Consider the following 20,100-nt stretch of genomic DNA (forward strand, 5'->3'; position numbering starts at 1 on the left):
TGCAAACAGAACAAAGCAAGCTATATACATGATAAATAGGAAGTAATTGACAGAGAGAAGGAACTAGAATTAAAGGGTTGAAGATGGCTTCTGGTAGAAGGTAGGATTTTAGTTGGGACCTTAAAAGGACACCAGGGAAGTCAATAGGCAGAGTTGTAGAGGGGAGCATCCCAGGCTTGAGAATTAGATGGATAAAATGCCTAGAGCATGATGGAATGTATTGTTTTAGAAATAGCCAGAATTACTGAATTGAAGAGTATGTGTTGGGAAATAATGTGTAAAAAGATTAGAGAAATAGGAAAGGGCTAGGTTATGAAAGGCTTTGAATGGCAAACAATTGTATTTGTATTTGATCCTGAAGGTGATAGGGAGCCCCTTAAGTTGAGTGGAGGAAGGGTGACATAGTTGGACCTACACTTTAAGAAAATCCCTTTAGTAACCTAATGAAAGATGGACTGATGTGGGGAGAGGTTTGAGACAGGCAAGCAGAACCCCTCACTGGCTATTGTAATCCAGGGAAGAGAAGATGAAGGTCTGCATCAGGATGGGGGCAGTTTAAGAGGAAAGAAGGGGGCATGTTTAAAAGATATTGCAAAGGTAAAATGGACAGACCTTGGGAATAGCTTAGATCTGGTAGGGAGAGATAGTAAAGAATCCAGGAGGATCCCAAGGCTGTGAGCCTCAGAGGGTGGGAGGATGATGGTGTTCTGTACAGTAATAGGGAAAGTATGAAGGGGGAGTGTTTATGGGGAAAGAAAATGAGTTCCACTTTGGACACATTGAGTTTAAGATGTTTATTGAGCACCCAGTTTGAGATATTTGAAAGGCAGTTGGAAGTTAGCAGAGTTTAGGGCAGGAAAGATAGATGTGAGAATCATTAGCATAGAGCAATTGAAGTAGTGTAAAGAGAGAAGAGAAGTGAAGAGGGCAGGGCACAAAACCGAATCCCAAGGGATATCTATGATTAGAGGGAGTGATCTGGGGGAAAAAATCCAGCAAAGGAGACAGAAAAGTAATGATCAGTTAGGTATGAGGAGAATCAGGAGAAAGAGAAGGAAAGAGTGATCACCAATATCAAAGGCTGCAGACAGGTGAAGAAGAATTAGGATTGAGAAAAGACCATTGAATTTCTCAACTAAAAGATCATTAGTAATTTTGGAGAGACCAGAAGCCAGATTTTAAGGGATTAAGAAGAAAGTGAGAAGCGAAAAAATGGAGGCACCTAGTGTAGACATCTTTGACTTTAGCTACAAAGGGAAAAAGAAATACAGAATGATAGTAGGGATGGAAGTAGGAATTGAAATTTTTTTCAGGATGGGGTATGTTTGTAGGCAGTAAGGAGCCATTAGAGAGGGAGCAATTGAAAATAAAGGGAGAGTGGGGATGAAAGAGGGGGCAGTGTGTTGGAGGTAGAGCAGGTAAAGGATTAAGACTTGGTAAAGAGTAATGCCATACCTTCTCATGTGTCACTGGGAAAAGAGGGAGCTCATTGGTGATTGTTTTCAAATTTATTTATTTTTTTTTTGATAAAAGATGAGGCAAGGCTCTCAGTTGAGAGTGTAGGGAAGGAGGACCCATGGAATGTTTGTAGGGGGATGAAAAGTTTTGGAAGAGTTTCTGTGGAGAGTGGAAGAATGAATTGTTAAGGGAAGTATAGTAGGATTACTTAGCAGCAATGAGAGCCTCGTTAAAGTTGTGTGACATAAATCGATAGTGGACCCAATCAGAACACTTTCATGATTTTCTCTATCTTCATTTTTAGCAGTACATGTGTAGGCGTAAAGGTAGTTAATAGTTGGGAGTGATCCAAGGCTGAAGATAGTTAGGTGTGATTGGGTATAAGATAAGAGGGCTAAGGATTCAAGAAAGGAGGACAGTGTAGCGTTGAATCATTTCACCAAAGGGTCGAGATGAGAACAGGAGAAAGTGGCTAGTGCAGGGGAGATGGCCTGGGAAAGGATGGAAGGGTTAGGTGACTAGAGGTCACGGTGCCGAAGAAGGCAAAGGGAGGTGCAAAGCCAAAAGATTATGGAACATGGAAGTGGTACATTTGATAACACGAATGAGAGTATGACTGTCTTTGTGTGTATTTGAGGTGGGATAGAGCAGTAGTTCATGGGAGGTGAGCAGATTTAAGAAATGGGTGGGTTGGGGTGTTTTAGAGAGAATCAGTATGTATATTCAAGTCCCCTAGTATGAGGGCATATGTTGTAGAAGAAAAAGAAATTGGGATCCAGCCAGCAAAATTGAGAAAGGAAGGGAATGACCTGGGGATATGGAGGCAACAGCTACCAGGATTTTGATTGAGTGGTAGATAGTTTTATGGATGAGGAAACTGAAGCAATGGCTTGTCCAGAGTCACACAATTAGTAAGTGTTTGAGGCCTGACTTGAACTTAGATGAGCCTTTCTGATTCCAGGCTAGCACTCTATCCATTGTACCACCTACTCACCACTAAATGAGCTGGAGAAAGAAATGTATACTCTAGTATCTTTGGGACAGCTACATGGCACGATGGAAAAAGAAGTGGAGGAGGAAGAGAAAGGAAAAATAAATAATAATATCCAGGGGGTAACTACTATTACTTAGATTGTTGTTCATCCTTCATTCTCGAAGAGGACCAATGACATCAGGAGTCATCTCTTGACTTGAAAGTGTATTGGATATAAGTGCGTCATAGCTGTGCAAAATCATCGGCCTTCTTCTTTCTTCCAGAGTCATGGAGAGCCCAGTGGCAAGACATAAATCAAGATGCCTGGCGATGGCCCTGGCTTTGTTTCTCACTATGCTTTCGGGTGGAGGTGGTCAACCCTACTGTATTTTGATCTGAATTATTTGGGTTCTTCTGCTAAAACCCAGGGTTAGGTCCTTGGATCTCTGAGATTCAGAGTGAATCCCTGGGGCTCTGAGGAGTATTTCAGGGCAGATGGCCAGAGACTTCAGCACTCCTTAGTTATGGGTATACTTGTCTGAATACTGGCTGCTGTGATTACTGTTTCTTGCCTCTCTTGCTTGTCTCTAAAGAGCCTTTCACTTTTGCTGCTTGCCTTTGCAGATTACAATATCTGGTTAAGCCTCATTTGATTTCCTAGGCTGGCTCCAGCTTTGCTCATGGGGTCCTATTTCTTATTGCTGTGGGCTACTAATGTAATTCTGGGGTGGATGAAGTTGCTTGCTGCAGTTCTCTCATTGGATCTCTGGATCATTATTTTAAACTTTTAAGTGTTTGCTGGGCTTTCTGCTCTTACTCAGGCAGTTGTCTTCACCAAGAAACCACCACTTATTTTTCAGAGACTTTCTTGCTTGGGCTGCCAAACTTAACTAACCACTTTTTAAAATCAGCTGTTAACTATTCTAACGATCAACTGTGAAAGCCTTAGCCATTCTGATTAATACAGTGAACTAAAACAACTCCAAAGGAGCTATGTTGACAAATGCTATCCACCTTCAGAGAGAGAACTGATGAACTCTGCATGCAAATTGAAGCTTACTTTTTAACTTTCTGTTTATAACATGGATCATTGGAGATATGTTTGAACAATTTAATCTGCACAATTGACATCCTATTGATGATATTGCAATGTGTGGGGAAAGGGCAGGAGGAATCAAGAATTTGGAGCTCAAAAATTTTAAAAAGGAATGCTTTTTATAAACAAAAGTTGAAATTCCGTGACACAAGGATTTGCTTTTGCCTATTACTAATGGATTCTGTGTCTGAAGCAGGAGAAATAGCTAAGCCCAAGTTATTCTAATTAAATCTAAATGTATATACAGAAGCATTGTGAATTCTAATGACCTCAAAAGTCAGAAGGCAAAATGGAAATTGACATTCCTTTAAACTCAAGTGGTTCTGGTAATTGGTTAACGAGCGCTATTGCTTGATTATGATGTGCCAAGACCTGTGCTAAGCACTGGGGATGTGAAGAAAGGCAAAACCAGTTCTTGCCCTCAAGGAACTTACATTCTAATCAGAAAGGAGCCATGTAAATAAATAGGTAGATACAAGATACATGTGGAGTAGATAGACAGTAACCCTAGAAAGGAAGTACCTTAGGGAGGACTGAGAAAGTCCTTCTTTAAAAGACTCAAGGGCCTAGTACCATACCTTATGGTATAACAGAGCCTCAAGAAATGTTTGGTGAACCAATAATGTTTGTCACTTTCTGCCATGTTCACCTGAGAGAGTAAGCATTTTTTAAAATTGATTTTTTTTGTGAATAGATAAATAAGCGTATCTATTTGTGCTTTTAGATCTAACCTACTGAAGCTTTGAATTGCTTTCTGAAGATGGAAGAAGAAAAAAATGTTAAATCAGAATTGTCCTTTTCGTGATAAAGTTTTTTTCTCTCCAGGAGTGTAAATGTATTGAAACTGAAAAAGCCCTATTGAAAGATGAGGTAAAACAATATAAGATGAAAGAATTGCGTCAATTGCAGGACACTGCAGAATTGAAAGAAGAAAATCTTTCTTTACAGAAGCAAATTTCCTGTCTAAAAGAGACCCAGGTAAGTGGGTCTCGAATTCCATCCACTGTAGTTACTGGAAGCTCCAAATGAACTTTGGTCATCTTGTTGTTTTCTTCTTGAAATCCCTGATGGATAAAAAGAGAAAATATTTAATTAAAAAATGTGTACCAAACACTATGCTAAGCATCAGGGACACAAATACAGGAAAAGAAGACAGTCGCTTACTTTCTGATTGGAGAAAAGAAAACAGGGGCGTTAGGGGCAGCTAGGTGACACTGCAGTGGATAGAACAACAGGGCCTGGAGTCAAGAGGACTTCAGTTCAAATGTGGCCTCAGATACTTATTAGCTATATGACCCTGGGCAAGTCATTTTTCTCTGTTGCCTCAGTTTCCTCATCTGTAAAATAAGCTGGAGAAGCAAATGGAAAATCACTCCAGTATCTTTACCAAGAAAATCTCAAATGGGGCCACAGAGAGTTGCACGTGACTAACAAGGATGAACAACAACAGTGGAAGAGGGTTAGGAGAGGACAGAGTTGCTGAGGCAGTGGAACATTCTACAGAGTGAGTTGAGCCTGGAGTAAAGTGAAAATGGCTGGGGTCCCTCAAGCAGTGAGCACTTGGGACAGGGACTTGCCCATCAGGAGAACAGTGACCAGTCCTTATGTCGCTAGAGCAGACCTGGAGCTAGGAATTTTTGTGTCTCAAGCAAGGTTTGAAAATTTTGCTCTTGAGCATTGCTCTCCTCTGAATACTTAAATTTATTTTATTTAAAAACAAAACAGAATAAGAAAAAGAAAAGTAATACAGAACAAAATAAAACCAAAAAAAATTGTCATGTGCCTAGCAGAATATTAGGGAGGATTCAAAATATATAACAACAAATTACCAGTTCAAGAAAATTCTCCCCTGAATACCGAGGCACCAAGGAAAAACATGACTTAACGGCAGAAAAACAAATCCTTCTTTACCATGGAAGATAGTATTGGAAGAGGAACCCTTATTGTTTTCAACTGTGTATCTGCCCTAGACATCTCACTCCAATGTGTGCTCTACTGTAGAACATCTTTCTCACTTGAAGTCTTACTTAGAAATGAATTGTTGAGAAAAGATTTGCGCTTTAAGACCTTTGAAAGCAGAGACACCTATCCTGTTCCTAAGCTTGAGACCAAATTGGAATGGGCTTCTGGCTGTGACCTTGCTCACTAGGCTTTTGAATCCCAAGGATAGAACAGGGATAGTAGGTTCTCCAATAAACTCTTGGGTGGGTGTTGCTTCTTGATCAGCTGTGGGCAGATCGTCTTTTAATTCACCTGGCTCTGAAATAATCTATATAATTTTTAAAAGGAAATGCCCAGTGTTTTGGGAGGAGCATTTAAAATGATAACTTATTCACCTGCAAGTACTCTGTGAACATAAGGTGCAGAGTCTCAGCGTTTGGTAGGTTTTGTTTCAGATATGATGTTTTTTTTTTGTTTTGTTTTGTTTCATAGGGGGTTTTTGGATAGGGTGTGAATGGAGGCAGATCACACGAGACCCTCAGAGCATAGGATCTCTTTAGTCCCTATTAATTTTTTAATTAATAGTGGTTGGTATTTATCATACTGGACTTGACTCTCTTTGTCTCCAGTTCTTTGCCATAAAAAGAACTACTATAAATATATTTTGTACATGTGAGTCCTCCTCATTCTTTGATCTCTTTGAGCTATAGGCCTGATAGCAGTATCAGGCCTATAAATTGTGACTGAGTCATAGTCACAATTTAGTGACTTTGGGGGCATGGTTCCAGAATGCTTTCTAAAATGGCCAGACCAATTCACAACTCTACTAACAGTGCATTGGTGTGCCTGTTTTCCTGCAATAACTGTAATTTCTCTTTGATCTTTGACAAGGGTTGTTTTACTTTGCATTTCTGAAATTTTTAAATATTTTTAATAATTTGGAGCATTTTATCACATGATTGTTGAGAGCCTGGATTTATTCCTTTGAGAACTGCCTGTTCTATCCTTCGGTTCTTATCTATTGGGATTTGCTACAAGACAGTTTCTGGTGTAAATAAAATGAAATGTAAATTCAAAACTTATGAACTGCACAAGGTAAATAATTGGTTTAAGAAAAGATATTTTCCTTTCATTTCAGGTGGAGTATGAAGGCTTAAGACGTGAAGTTCAGAGAAGAGATGAAGAAATTGAGCTTAGAAACAGTCGTCTGGCTGAAGTAACTCGACAAAAGGAGATCTCTGATCATCATCTTGAGGAAGCCTTGGAAACCCTCCAAAGTGAACGAGAACAAAAAAATGAGCTCCGCAGGGTGCTGTCTGGGTACATCAACACCTATGATTCTTTGGGGACTTTGCCGACAAATTTCGATGACCTGAATCAGTGTAATGATGATGGCTTGGGATTTGGCTACAACAATCAAGTCTTCAGGAACCACAGAGAAAACATGATGTCCATGCCTCAAAGTAGCAACAGCTCCAGGCCTCAGCCTGGTTTAGTGTGTGATCTTTTGAGTGAGCTCAGTTTATCAGAGATTCAGAAACTGAACCAGCAGCTTCTGCAGGTATGAGGGGGCTTTTCTGTGTGTTTGTCAACTAGGCAGCATGAGGATCTAAACGTAAATGAGCCTCTTAGAAGAGTTCAGCACTCCAATCCAAGGTGGCAAAATACTTCTCGGAAGTACTCGGCTGGCTTTTTTTTTTTTTTTTTCCCTTTAATTTTTATTTATTTATTTATTTATTTTTTGCTGAGCTGTGTATAGAACTTCCTTCAGTGGCACAAATCCGGTGGCCTTAGTATACTTTTGCCTGTAGGGCTTTCAAAGGTGAAACAGGTGAGGAGTGCTAGTGGCGCTCAGCAGTAACAGAGACTGCAGTGATGAGATGCAGATATGATGAAAAGGGACTAGGATATGGAAAGTCAAAGGCTTTTTCTTCACAAATGACTTTTCCTGAAAAAAAAAATGAACAGATTTGGAGCACGTCTTTAAAATAAGAGAATGGGAAAAAATGAGAAAACACCTTCGAGGTGGTCGAGGAGTTGTAACCTTACCTCTCTGAGACTTGTTGCAGAAACAAGATGCCCTTGATTTTGCTCTCCTGACATTTGGAAGATCATGTGATAATTTCTTAGCCATTTGGCAACTCAGACATTTTCTTCAAAGAGAGTTATTTGAAACATCTTGTTTCCCATGCTTCCATGGGTATTTTGACTTTTGACTCATTCTTGAAATACCTTTGAGAAGTTAGTGATCGAGAACAATTGTTCAGCTTTTCAGTTCTAGGAAATAAGGTTTAGGATGAATTGGGAACTGCCTATCTCCGAGTCTGTTCCACTTGAAAACACTTACATGGCAATAATAAATGTTTTTTGAATTGAGTTGGCAATCATTCTGCCTCATTAAGAATATTCTGGGCCAAACAGTTTTTGTTAATCAAACTGAACCGGTATAGCCTATAACAAGAAACAGAATTATGTCCCAGTATAACATCATTAGATAGATAGACATATGGCAAAACATTTATTAAGCTTTTACTATATGCCAGACACCGAACTAAGTTCTAGGCATACAGATACAGGGAAACAAGACAGCATGTGTCTTCAAGGAATTTGCTTTCCAATGAGGAAAGACTTTGCCACAAGAATAGAGGATTGCCTTAGCCTGCCTGCTCGAAAAGAGTTAGGTTAAAGTGCCAAGAACTTGGACTCTTAACTAGATTTGATAAAGAAGAATCCACTATAGGAGGCAGCATGGTACACTAGAAAGAGCCATATCTCTGAAGTCAGAGGCCCCTGGAGGGAGCTGGGTTCTAATCCTGCCTCTGACATTTAAGACTTGGGTGAGCTGAAGTGTATTACTTAGTCTTTAACCCCCCCTGGGCCTCGCTTTCTTCCTTTCTAAAATATGGGGCTTTGGATTAATGGCCTTTGAGGTGTTCTTTAGCCTACTAGTAGACCTGTGACTCAGTAAGAGAGAATCTAGTTATGACTAGATAATATCTTAGCTCCTTCCTAGCTCTAGATCTTGAATTTTTTGGATTTGTCTCTTTGAGGAAACAGGCCTCCTGTCCCTTGTCTGTTGCTGGTAGCATTTGTCTTGGCCTGACTCTAGTGTCTTAAAAACATCTGAAAAGCACTTTCTCAGGAAATGGTGTCCCCTCCATCCCATGACGGGAAAGGCTTTTTGCTAATGATAATGGGACCATTTGCTTCTAACTCGATGTGTTGTTACAGCTGCTGACACCTCATTTAACAGTGAGTGACTCAGCTTCGTTCAGCTGTATTTCTCTTCTGGTTAAGATGATTATTTTCTAAAAGGATATTTGCCTCTGGAAAATTACTTCCCCTACTCTAAATCACTCCCACATTTGTGGCAGAAAAATGTTCTTCTGCAGCACAGATAATGACTCTCTACCAAGCCCTTCTTGGAGCCGGAGTCCTGCGACGGAGGCCAAAGGTGTTCTTCTAGCACCGACCAAGGCTCATGTGGACAGGCCTCTTAGTGCTGAGGAGCCAAGGTCAATGTGACTCAGGTCCATGCTTAGTTGCACAGTTGTACTTAACCACATGTTTCCTCTGCTGTAGCGGGATATCGTACTGAGACTACGAATCGATAAACAGTAAGTATACCATGTGCTAGACACGAGAAATCCAAAGACAAAAGGGAGAGACTCACTCTTCCTTCAAGGACTTCTCTTCTGTGGGATGGATGAGTAAATATAGAATATGTACAAAAGCAATACCAAGTGATTTGGGGGTGGCGGTGGGGCAGGCCTGACAACTAATGGGACAAGAAAGGAGATTTTGAAAGAAATGTCACTTAAAGGGAACCTTTGAAAAGAGCTCTGTAGAGGCTCCAAGAGGCAAATTTGGGAAGTTGGGGAGAAGAGAGCATTGTGATCCTGGGAGAAAGCCAAAAGGCAAATAAGCAAACAAAAAGTACCCCAAACACAGAGAGATGTGAGATAAAATATCATGGTTTGAAGAACAGCCACTATGGCTGGATCCTAGAGGCAGTAAGGGGGAGTGCTATGTAATCAACCTGCAAAGGTGGGTCTGAACCAAATTGGAAAATATTTTAACCCATTAACCCTAACCATAACTCTAACTCTTTGGTGTTTGCATTTCATCATTTTGGTACTTAGAAAGTAACGGGAGGTTCCTGAGCATGGGAGTGACATGGGCAGACCTGTGTTTGGGGAATATCAATTAAACAGCTGTGTGGAAAGGGGACTGGAGAATGGAGCTGGATAGATGGCTAAAAGATTTATGAAGCATTTACTATGTGCTATATTTACATTGTGCTAAATATTGGGGGATTCCCTCTAATGAGGGAAGACAACACATGGAGGAAATCTGATAAGAGAAGGGGTAGCTATGCATGCAACAGCATGGTATGGGGATGGTCAAGAAGTGGTATGGAGAGCTGGTTCCTGACAAGGTAAAGCTACAGCTCATATGTCAGAGCCAGGGGACTTAGGTAGGAAGCATGCTTCTGGAGCTGGGGAGAGCAGGGCAGGGAGAGGCCATTGCAGTAACACAGGCAGGAGATGATGAAGACCTGCTTGGACTGGGGTACTTGGAAAAGCAGTACAGGGAAGGAGTATAATGACTAGGATGACAAGCCAGCTGGGCACAATTAGCCAGCCAGGAAAGTTCTGGCGGGTATTGTAAGTCAGGTGGTCTCAGAGCAGTTCAGATCAAATAGAGGCTCAAGCAGCCTCCCTGGAGGCTAGACAAAGGCCAGGTTTTAAGAATTCAGGCTACAGGAATAGACAGGTTAGAAGACTGGTGAAAAAAAGAATCATGGACCACCTGATGAGTCTGTGCACTGAGGGGGAAGGGGGGCTCCTAGTAACAGGCTCCCAGAGCAAGCAAGAAATGGAGTCAGAGGCTTAGGAGCTGTTCTCTGTACTTGTGGTAGACCTTTGGTTCTTGCAGTAATTGAAGTCCCAAACAGTTTACTTTAGGCTAGGGCTATCTGGGAGGAACCAATCCAATGCATAAGTAGGCACAATTCATTATAAATAGCAAAGAAAGAGGCAAAATGGGAAGTCAAAGTAATGGAGCAAGATGACACGATGCTCAGATCCTCTTATTGCTATTGGTAGGATACCTTGAGAAATTAAATATGACCCAATACAGCTGCACATTTTGATGAGTTGTATGAATGTTTAAAAACTTAATCTGTCAGGGCTGTTCTGCTGGAGGATTTATCTCCTGAGGGCACTTCCAGGGTGGAACTTTGACTTCCTATTATCTACTTAACTGACTGCTGGTTGGCCCTGCTTCTCCCTAAAGAAGGAATACTTGTCATGGAGGCCATTATGACTTGTGAAGTTTACTGTTTCTCTCATTTCCTTCTTCCAGATTTGGAAAATAAATGGCTTGCAATTTTCCTCTATCTTCCTTGCCATATATAAGCTGAGAAGGCCTATTATGTCATCTACTTGAATGTTTAAAATGTTTCTATTATTTGACAGGAACTTTACCTTTAGAATAGAATAAACTACCTGTGTTTGTTTTCTTTTTTAATCACAGAAGAGCGGTAGAGTGTCTCAGAGTCTAGGAATTAATTTCCGCTATTAAATGATGCTCAGGGTATATGGCAAGAAAGTCTTCCATTTAAGCATTTATTTATTTTCTCTCATTGTTGTGTCTGAAAAGTTCTTTGTCGTTGACTTGGCTTTCACAGCTGCTGTCATCAATACTTCTGGTATCTGGCCACAGCAGCACCCTCCGAAATAACCTCTTGTTGTTTCTACAGAGGGGACACACACGCATCTATAGACACATACACATGTGCGCGCACACGTGTGTGTACATGCGACATACATAGAACACAACAAGTATGCAATGTGTGATATAGATACATGTATGCATATATAATATGGGCGTATACATACATGTGTATATGTACATGTGTGTTTGTGTGTGTACATGCATATGTACACATACACACACATAGGAAAATGGCCATCTCCTCTTACCTGATGTTCTGGGAAGATTAGGAAAGGGAATGGGGGAGAGATCCTAGATTTTAATATATTTGAGCTGCTTACTTGTTAGCTATTTTTAATACTATGGACTTTTAGATCAGGAAGTGACCAAAAATATTCTCAAAATGCCCCATCCTGGGGCTTAGTGCTGACTGATACGATTGAAATGAGAATTGACAGACAGCACAGAATAATGAAGCCTGCACTGCTTCCCCTCAGAGCAGTTTCTGTGGTTTTTAACCATTCCTTTTGGTAGACTCATACTTTGGAATTTGCTTCTAGCAAAGTTGGTACACTTGCTTTTTGTTTGATATTGTGACAAAGTCAAAACAAAGTAATTATTAATGAATTTTTTAAACCAATATATTTTTTTATTCCTAAAAGAGGAAGAGGTTTGAAATCTAGGTAATCATTAGAGAACTCTAATAAATGTTGATTATGCTCCTCTTGTGTGCACTGAGGAAGATACAGAATGTAGAGAAGATAGTTTTTTGAGGTCGGGCACCCTTATATGTGTGCTAAGACATCTCTCCAAATAGCTGTACTACACAATGTGACATGAAGACTTAGAAAGTCCACTGCTATGTGAGATTTGGGAAACAGAAAGACTTTTTGGAGGAGACTTTTTTTTTGGGGGACATTAAAGGAATTCCTTGGACAAATGGGAGGAAGACCATGCCGGGCGGAAGGCTCCAGAGTGCATATCAGGGCCAAGAGGTACTCATCTAGTCTGTTGGGAACATAGAACGTTTAGATGTATGTCCCAACAGAATAGACCAGAAAACGGCAAACCATTTCAGTACCTGCCAAGAAAACCCCAAATGCTGACACAGAGTCAGATACAATTGAACAACAACAAAAAGGGAAAAGAGTTAAAGGGTGAATGATAAAAAGATAAGATCAAGGGGAAGGGGAAGGGAAAGAGAACAATTGGGAAAAGGATCACTTTTTAAAAAGAGGCTATGGTGGGCCTTGAAGAATGGCAACTAGAAGAGTATACTTCTTCTTCATTCTTCCCTCTCTCTAAACCATCCTTTATGAAGCTGCTGAGATAATGTTCTCAAGTCACAGCAAGTCTGATCATCATCAGACCAAATCCTGTACAGGGCCTCTTATTGCCTTGAGGATAAATGACAAACTTTGTAGGTTGGCACTTATGGTTCTTCCCATCTCCACAAGGCTCTGATCTACTCTTATCTCATAATTCCCCCCTTCTTGTCATCTATATCACTTTTTCCACTTGTGACTCCTTTTTGCCCAAGAAATGGTATGCGACCCTCAGTATTGCATTTACTAAGTCACAATTTTGCAGCCCCCACATTCAGTTACATAACAGTTTAAGAAGCTTTGATCTATATCCCAGCTATACGGTGTTCCTGTATTCAATATTTCTGGGAAGTTTTACCTGATTTGTCTAGTACTTAAGGTTATCTTTTTAAAGTTTCCTAGATCAGTTTGTTAGAAATGTTTCCTGGTCATTACTACCTACTGGAATTTAATAGTCAAGATATGTGTTATAGCCTCTCAGCAGGAACCAAAGGAGGATAGGGCCTCCTTTCATATTCATCTGTGCACCCACAGTGCCTCGGAAGATTTTATTTTCATTTTTGCTTTATTTTGTTTTACTTCCTTTTTTCCCTCTTCTCTTCTCTTCTCTTCTCTTCTCTTCTCTTCTCTTCTCTTCTCTTCTCTTCTCTTCTCTTCTCTTCTCTTCTCTTCTCTTCTCTTCTCTTCTCTTCTCTTCTCTCTTTTTGTGAGCAGAAGGATATCATCACCAGATCTCTGCATTTGGAACGGAGAAAAGAGGTGCGAGTAAGTTATTGTATTAACCTGGGTAGCTGATAAGGAGTCTCTATATTATTAGCAAGATCACCTAATGGAGAGAGCATAGTAGACAGATGCATGAGATGTTTGGAAGTGGAATCAGCAGAACCTGGTAACTGTCATGAAGACAGAAAAGTCCAAAGTTGGCTCCAAAATTACAAACCTTGGTGCTACCACGGACAAAAACTGAAGTCAGGAAGAGTAGGTGACTTTTTCCCTTCCAGGGAATCCCAGGATTTCAGAATTCAAAAGATACTTCAGATCCGGTTTGTCCAATCCCAAACTCCCAAAGGATCCCCAATGTAGCCTGCCCAACAAGTGGTCTTTCATCCTTTGCTTTGAGACAGCCCTGTCAGCCTTTCCCTGACGGTCTCTTTTCAACTTCTACCTTATTCCTAATTTAGCCCTCTGGGACCAAATAACAAAGAAAGTCTGAGCTTTCTTTTATACCACAGCTCTTCAAATACCTGGATGGCCATTTTACTCTATCTCACCCACGTCTTTTCTCCTCCTCATTTCCTTCAACCATTCCTCATATAGCATGAATTCAAGTTTCTTCACTATCCTGGTTGCCCTCTGGATGTTTACTAGCTTCTTTACACTGTGGTATAAAAGCCACAAAAGTTTTCTCCCCTCCTCCCGGATTAAGTCTTGATCGTGAATCAGAGTTCCTTTCCTTTCCCCCTCTCTTTGATGCCTTTTCCCCCCTCTTTGATGCCTTTCCCCCCCTCCTTGATGCCTTTCCCCCCCTCTCTTTGATGCCTTTCCCCCCCCTCTCTTTGATGCCTTTTCCTCCCCTCTCCTTGATGCCCTTTTCCAAATGTACAATGAGGAATCTCAGAATCTCAGAGGTTAGACTAATGACCCCTGAGAATTTCTTATCTCTATAGGAATCCACTCTACAATGTGTCTAACGAGGTCATTCAGTTCAAGGCCCAGATTAGAAGGAATTTTAATCCCCGTTCGAAATTCTTTGCTTTGTACCCACAGGTTGATCATGAAAAGTCATCGCTATTAAGTAGTATAAAAGAGTTGCAGGCACAGCTTGATAGTACGAAGGATGCACTGTCCAAACAGCAAGCTCAAAATAACTACCTTCTTGAACAAATCCAGGCTTTAAACAAACGGTATGGCAGTAATGAACTGAGTTTGCTTTTTGGAAAAGATGGAGAGAAGAGCAATGCCAGTGACCTCCATGGCCCGGAACACAGATGTGCAGCGTCAAACTGTTCCCAAGTAGCCAGACTAAAGACAGAACTTCAGGAGCTGAATCAGAAATACCAGGATTTTGAAGCCAAGTACAAACAGGACACAGAAGCCTGGCAAGAAGAGTCTCAAAATCTAATGGAGAAGATACGGTTCTGGGCCAAATCAGGTAAGCAGAAGCAAGAAATCATTACTAATCTAGAGAATGAACTTCAGGCTTCAAGGAAACGATCATCAGAATTTCAGAGCAAACTGAGCCTAGCCCAGGAGGAGCTACAGGTGATTACCGAAGACCTGGCCAACATGTATCGCCGCGTCTGTATCTGCAACAACTTGTTACCTGATCGTGGCCTGTTAGATGGCTGCAAAGATGGTCAAGGGGCCCCTGTCCATACCTGCAAAAGGCATGCCAATGATGTCATGACCAACGTGCGGATGTGCCGAAGCCAGTCTAATGAGCTCTTCGTGAAAGTCTTGTTTAGCCCTGAGACGAGCACCGTGAAAAGTGGCAGCAGCAACCAGTCCATTAGTGATTCTTGTGAATCTGAAGGAGAGGAGTACGACAGGGAACCCGAGAGTCTCTCCAATCAGATTTCCATCATTGGAAGCCAAGTGAAGCAACTCCAGACAGCCCTGGCGATGTCATTACGCAACAAGTCCCTTGAAGCCATGTCAACAGAGTTGAAGGATAAAAATGCTCTTGTTGATGAAATAATGAAACTGAAGTCTTTGTTGAACACCCAAAGAGAGCAAATAGCAACTCTGAGGACTGTCTTGAAGGCCAACAAGCAGGTAAGCTATTGGTGATAATCCCGGGCATTTTTAACACTACACCGGCCTGTAACATTTGGCTCAAGAGCCAAGGCAGAAAGAGACAAGCTTTGAGAACTCAAAAATGATTTTTTTGTCAAGTTGGGAAAACCAGGCAACTGGATGCAAAGTATCCAAAAGAACACTTTTCCTTTTTCTTTTTGAAGTTAAAATAATCCATCATGTTAACTTTGAAAGATAGAAAGAAACAACTCTTTTTTGGTTTCTACTGCTTTAAGGTGTTGTTACTTCAACAACATACAAAAGTATTTGTCAGTGCCTGTGTTCAAATTACTTGCCATACCCAAGGCCCATAGTGATAGGAATTTAACTGACTTGTAGACTAGCCTCCTGGATAGGTTAATCTTATAGTTTTGGTCAAAATTAGTGACTATAGTTATCCCTTCCACATCTTGACTTCCTTCATATTGATTTCAACATATCAAGGGTCAACATAAGAAGTTTAATAGGAATTTTGGGGGAGTTTTGTGGAAGCAGCAGATGACACAGAAAAAGTGTAGAAACTCAGGAACTGCACAATCTATATGTATAGTATGGTGTAGCATCAACACATTTTATCTTTTAATACCACAAAAATTCAGACTACTTCTCTGCGAAGGCGGGCCAAACATTTTATTTGTATTTTCCAAATTGTGTGGTACCATGCCTCTAGCCCCCGACATGTGGGAGGGATAACTGTAGTAGGTTAACAGTAAGTAACTACCATAATGTAAAATATGTCGAGAAGTTACTTCACGGGGTTGCTAAAGTCAAATCAGCAAGCGTTTATTAAGCATTCATAGGTCTAGTGCCAGGCATTGCACTAAGCTCTAGGCAAACAAAAGAAGCAAAACTAGGGTCCTTGCCCTCAGGTACTTACACACTATTGGAGTAGCCAACGCACACACAACCATATACACGTGAAATAGACAAAGGGTAAACTGGAATATCAGAAAGTAGCAGCATCGAGGGAGGAGAAGTAAATTGAACCTTCTCCAACTGATAGGGCTTGGCAAATTCTCTATGACAACTCGCTTTTTTTTCTCCTCTAGGCGGCTGAAGGTGCCCTTTCCAATATGAAACGCAAGTATGAAGACGAGAAGCTTGTGGTGGCGGAGACCATGAATAAATTAAGACATGAGTTGAAAGTTCTGAAGGAAGATACAGCTACTTTTTCCTCCCTTCGGGCGGTGTTTGCCAGCAGGTAAGTTGCAGTTCTCTGTTTCAAAAACTCCTCCAGCACTCTTATGGTTGTGAAGCAACACGGAGCTTGGGCCAAGGGAGAGATTTCCAGTCCTTGATTGCCCTAAAGGGGGCGTGTGTCCCCAAACTAATCTGTGTACACTTGGTGTATGGGTAATTGATTGGGGGTGAACCCTGAAACTGTGTCCCCTTTCATCTGTAAAAGAAGGGAGATTTGGGGTCTCAGGCTGTCCCCTGGGAGAAGCATGCCTTTTCCAGACAACACCCTCTGAAGTGGTCTCCTTCAGTTGGAGATCTCAGCCTGATATGGAGTGGCTGGAAACTCCAAGATAAGCAATCTCTTTTCAGCTGGAAATCTAGGCCCGTTGGGGCACTGACAACACTGAGGAATCTCATTCAATTGTGAATGAGAGCCCAAGGCTCACACTGCTAATAAAAGACGATTCTGAACCCCAAATCTTTGCAGAAGTCCGAAACAGGATTACGCTTTGCCAGGGAAGCTCTCTCCTTGGTATAGCTGCCTGCCAGGACGCTTGCCCACTGTGAAGATATTCTCTGCTCAGTGTTATTTCCCTGACAGGATCTTACCCACTGAGAAGTCTGTTTTCCTAGCAAAGCTGGCTTCTCAGTGCCAATAAAATTCCCTTTTGCCATACAGACTTTTTATGCCAACTCTTGTCTCACAAGTGATCCAGTTGGTTCTTGAAGATAAAATGCTGAGTGTGATTGCCTGCTTGGGGACCTGTGCCCGAAGGGGACCGAGATGTTTAGGGCCAATGATCTGTGGGAGGTGCTGAATTGCCTTCCCCCTTCTTTTCCAGATGTGATGAATATATTTTGCAGCTCAGTGAAATACAGCAACAGCTTGCTGCCGTAGAAGATGAGAAGAAGACCTTGAAGTCTTTGCTGAGCCTAGCAATTCAGCAGAAACGGGCACTGAGCCAGCGCTTAGAGGCACTGGAAGCACAGTCCACTCTGCCACGGTATAGCCAGGCAAAGTTTGTTTCTGACTCTAAAGGAAGACCATTCAAAAGTAACTGGGTATGACAGGTTGCTCAAATATGAAGCTAGGAGGTATGGTGGGGGGAGGGAGGGGATGGAGGGGGAAGAGGGAGGAGGGAGAAGGGGAAGTGGGAGACTGAGGGGTGGAAGAGGGAAGCTTCCACACAGTGAAGATTGTTCCTGAGGGGAGCTAGCCAGCTCCTTTTCATTGGTGTGTTTCTCTTCATCTCTCTGAGGGGCCTCTCTTGATGAGATTCTTCTCATAAGTGTGTTTTCAGTCCTTGACTCAACAATTTGCCTGCCATCAAGCTGATGGTGTCTTCCCATCTCTCGGCTCTGTATTTCTTTAATCATCTTACTTAGCCAAATAATTGACTTTTCAGGAACTTTCTAATCTGGCTGCTGAATGAAACCTGGCTGGAAAATTATTTTATGGGGCTATTACCTTGCCACTTCTCTAGTGGTTGTCCCATTACATTTCTCTACTAGCCATAGAATAATATTGCAATGATGTTTTTGAATTTAGAAAAAAATAAGACAGTTTGGAATTTTATTCCCGAAGTTATTGAAAATATTCAGTCTCAGATGTAGGCTAGTTTTCATTGCTGTGTTTTTGTTGTTTTTCCTTCCAACATCTACCAGCGCTAAATGAATGGAATGAAGAAGACCTCCTTTTTCCAGCAGAGGGGAAGCAACAGTGTTGACAAGCAAATGGATCTGCACAGAACTGACATTAATATTTAAATCATCCAGCTTCTGAGCTTTAAATGGTTGTCCAAGAGTGTGTGATGTCTTTTGGGAAGATATTCACTGTGTTATTTCAGTTACAGTAAAAAATATCTATAATTGTTTTGAAAATACAGGCCATTTAAAATGTTTGAGATTGTGTTGTGTTTAAGAGCTCATTTCAGCTGAGATAAAAGTGGTCCTGCATTTCCACTTTTGAGTAGTAATGTCCTGTGACTCCTTTGTGGAGTACCATATTCCCTGTTCTCATATCGGTGTGTGAGCCTATCTCTTCAGAAAATGTGAAAAAATATCGAGCCTCGATGTTGCTCCCGTGCTATGACTTAATTGCTGTTGGCTTTCAAGTCCATTTCAAGCAAGACATAAAACCTTGCATGTCTTTCTGTTTACAGGTTAGTTTCTCTATAATTGACATACACTTGGTGCTATTTGTACGGTGTTAGAAATTGTCTGCAAAAGTAGTTTCTATCAGTGTACGACTGTACTGTGTACTGTTTTAAACTTTAAGAAATGTATTTGTGGGGCAGCTAGGGGGCGCGGTGGATAGAGCACCAGGCCTGAATTCAAGAGGACCTGAGTTCAAATTTGATCTCAGACACTTAACACTTCCTAGCTGTGTGACCCTGGGCAAGTCACTTAACCCCAGCCTCAGAAAAAAATAAAAATAAAAAAAGAAAGAAATGTATTTGTGCAAATCCTAAGCGGAAGTTCTAAGAAGTTCATTCTAGGAGTATTCAGGCAAGGAGTTTTGTCATCTAAGGCCCCTAAATAAGTGACAAGTATTTGAGATGCTTGGTAATGCTGAAACTTGCTTAGATTCTTGGGCACAAGGGATTTTTTGGAAAGGGGAAGTTCCAAATGCATGACTCTTCCTAGATAAAAGCCATCTGAAGCCAGAAGAGGCTAGATTCTTAAGTTCAAGGATTAGTCAAGTCATTCTGGTAAGGGGCTGCTTTATGCAGAATCAAAATAGTATAGTTTTGTGGAAAGGTCTCTGGGTTTTTTTTTTCCTCTTCCGATTCAGTCCCTTCAAACCTGAGAATTAGCCACCCACAGTTCTTAATGGGATTTTTTTTATATTGGACCTATATCTTTTCTTGGGAAAAAAGGTTAAAGATGGGACACTGAATTCTTACAGAGGATGTTATTTTGGTAACCTTCTTTTTAGGCATCTTCAATAAGAGGAAATCCTTTCCTCTTCCTTTTCCTTCTTAAAGTGCATGTTGGGTATAAACTGAACACCTCAAGAGAGTTGGTGACTTGAAGGGTGAGTGGTACTATCAACCACATATCCCCAAATACTTAGTATTAGTTTATGAGCCTTTGAGTATTTTCAGTACCAGAATGTGTTCTTGCCAGACTATCAACTGGCTACAATGGGTTGTACAAAGGGTACGAAAAGCTCACTATAATTAAATCAGCCTGGTAAGAGAATAGTTTAATTGGAATGAAAATATATATACATATATTTTTAATGGAAATGTAAATATCTATTCTTTGTTTATGAAGTAACACTCTCTAAATCTCCCCACTCAATATGATGCACGTTGAAGAATCTTTTCTGTAAAGAATGAAACTCATAAATAAATTGTGTTAGTTGTCTGCATTTCTGGTTTTCTGTTGTTGTTTGTTGACCTTGGATAGTCCTCCCTCCCTCCAATCCAACTCACCCTCGTGTCATGGCATCATTTCCCTGATGTCATGGTTGTTTTTGAGAATGAAGGACAAACAACAACCTGGGTGGGTCAGAGTTGCCCTCCTGAGTATAAGAAAACTTCCTTTCTTCCCCTCCCCTTTCCCCCTTCCCTTCCCTCCGTTCTCCTCCCCATTCCTTCCCTCCCTCT

At 41.1% G+C, this 20,100-nt stretch overlaps 1 protein-coding gene across 4 annotated transcripts in view; it reads left to right on the forward strand.

Annotated features, from left to right (window-relative positions):
* Positions 1-19,862, forward strand: part of LOC141548985 (protein bicaudal D homolog 2-like) — a 39,141-nt gene extending 19,279 nt beyond the window's left edge. For 3 of the 4 annotated variants that reach the window (XM_074278333.1, XM_074278331.1, XM_074278334.1), the window contains exons 4-9: positions 4,353-4,505; positions 6,607-7,029; positions 14,279-15,286; positions 16,357-16,508; positions 17,329-17,548; positions 18,152-19,862. In XM_074278333.1, the coding sequence (XP_074134434.1) occupies positions 4,353-4,505; positions 6,607-7,029; positions 14,279-15,286; positions 16,357-16,508; positions 17,329-17,548; positions 18,152-18,157 (1,962 nt within the window). In that variant the 3' untranslated portion in view covers positions 18,158-19,862. The remainder of the gene's footprint in view (positions 1-4,352; positions 4,506-6,606; positions 7,030-14,278; positions 15,287-16,356; positions 16,509-17,328; positions 17,549-18,151) is intronic. The other variant, XM_074278335.1, reaches the window with a different exon arrangement.
* Positions 19,863-20,100: the final 238 nt, after the last annotated feature.

The sequence above is a fragment of the Sminthopsis crassicaudata genome, chromosome X (genome assembly GCF_048593235.1).
Source record: "Sminthopsis crassicaudata isolate SCR6 chromosome X, ASM4859323v1, whole genome shotgun sequence".
Lineage (NCBI taxonomy): Eukaryota > Metazoa > Chordata > Mammalia > Dasyuromorphia > Dasyuridae > Sminthopsis > Sminthopsis crassicaudata.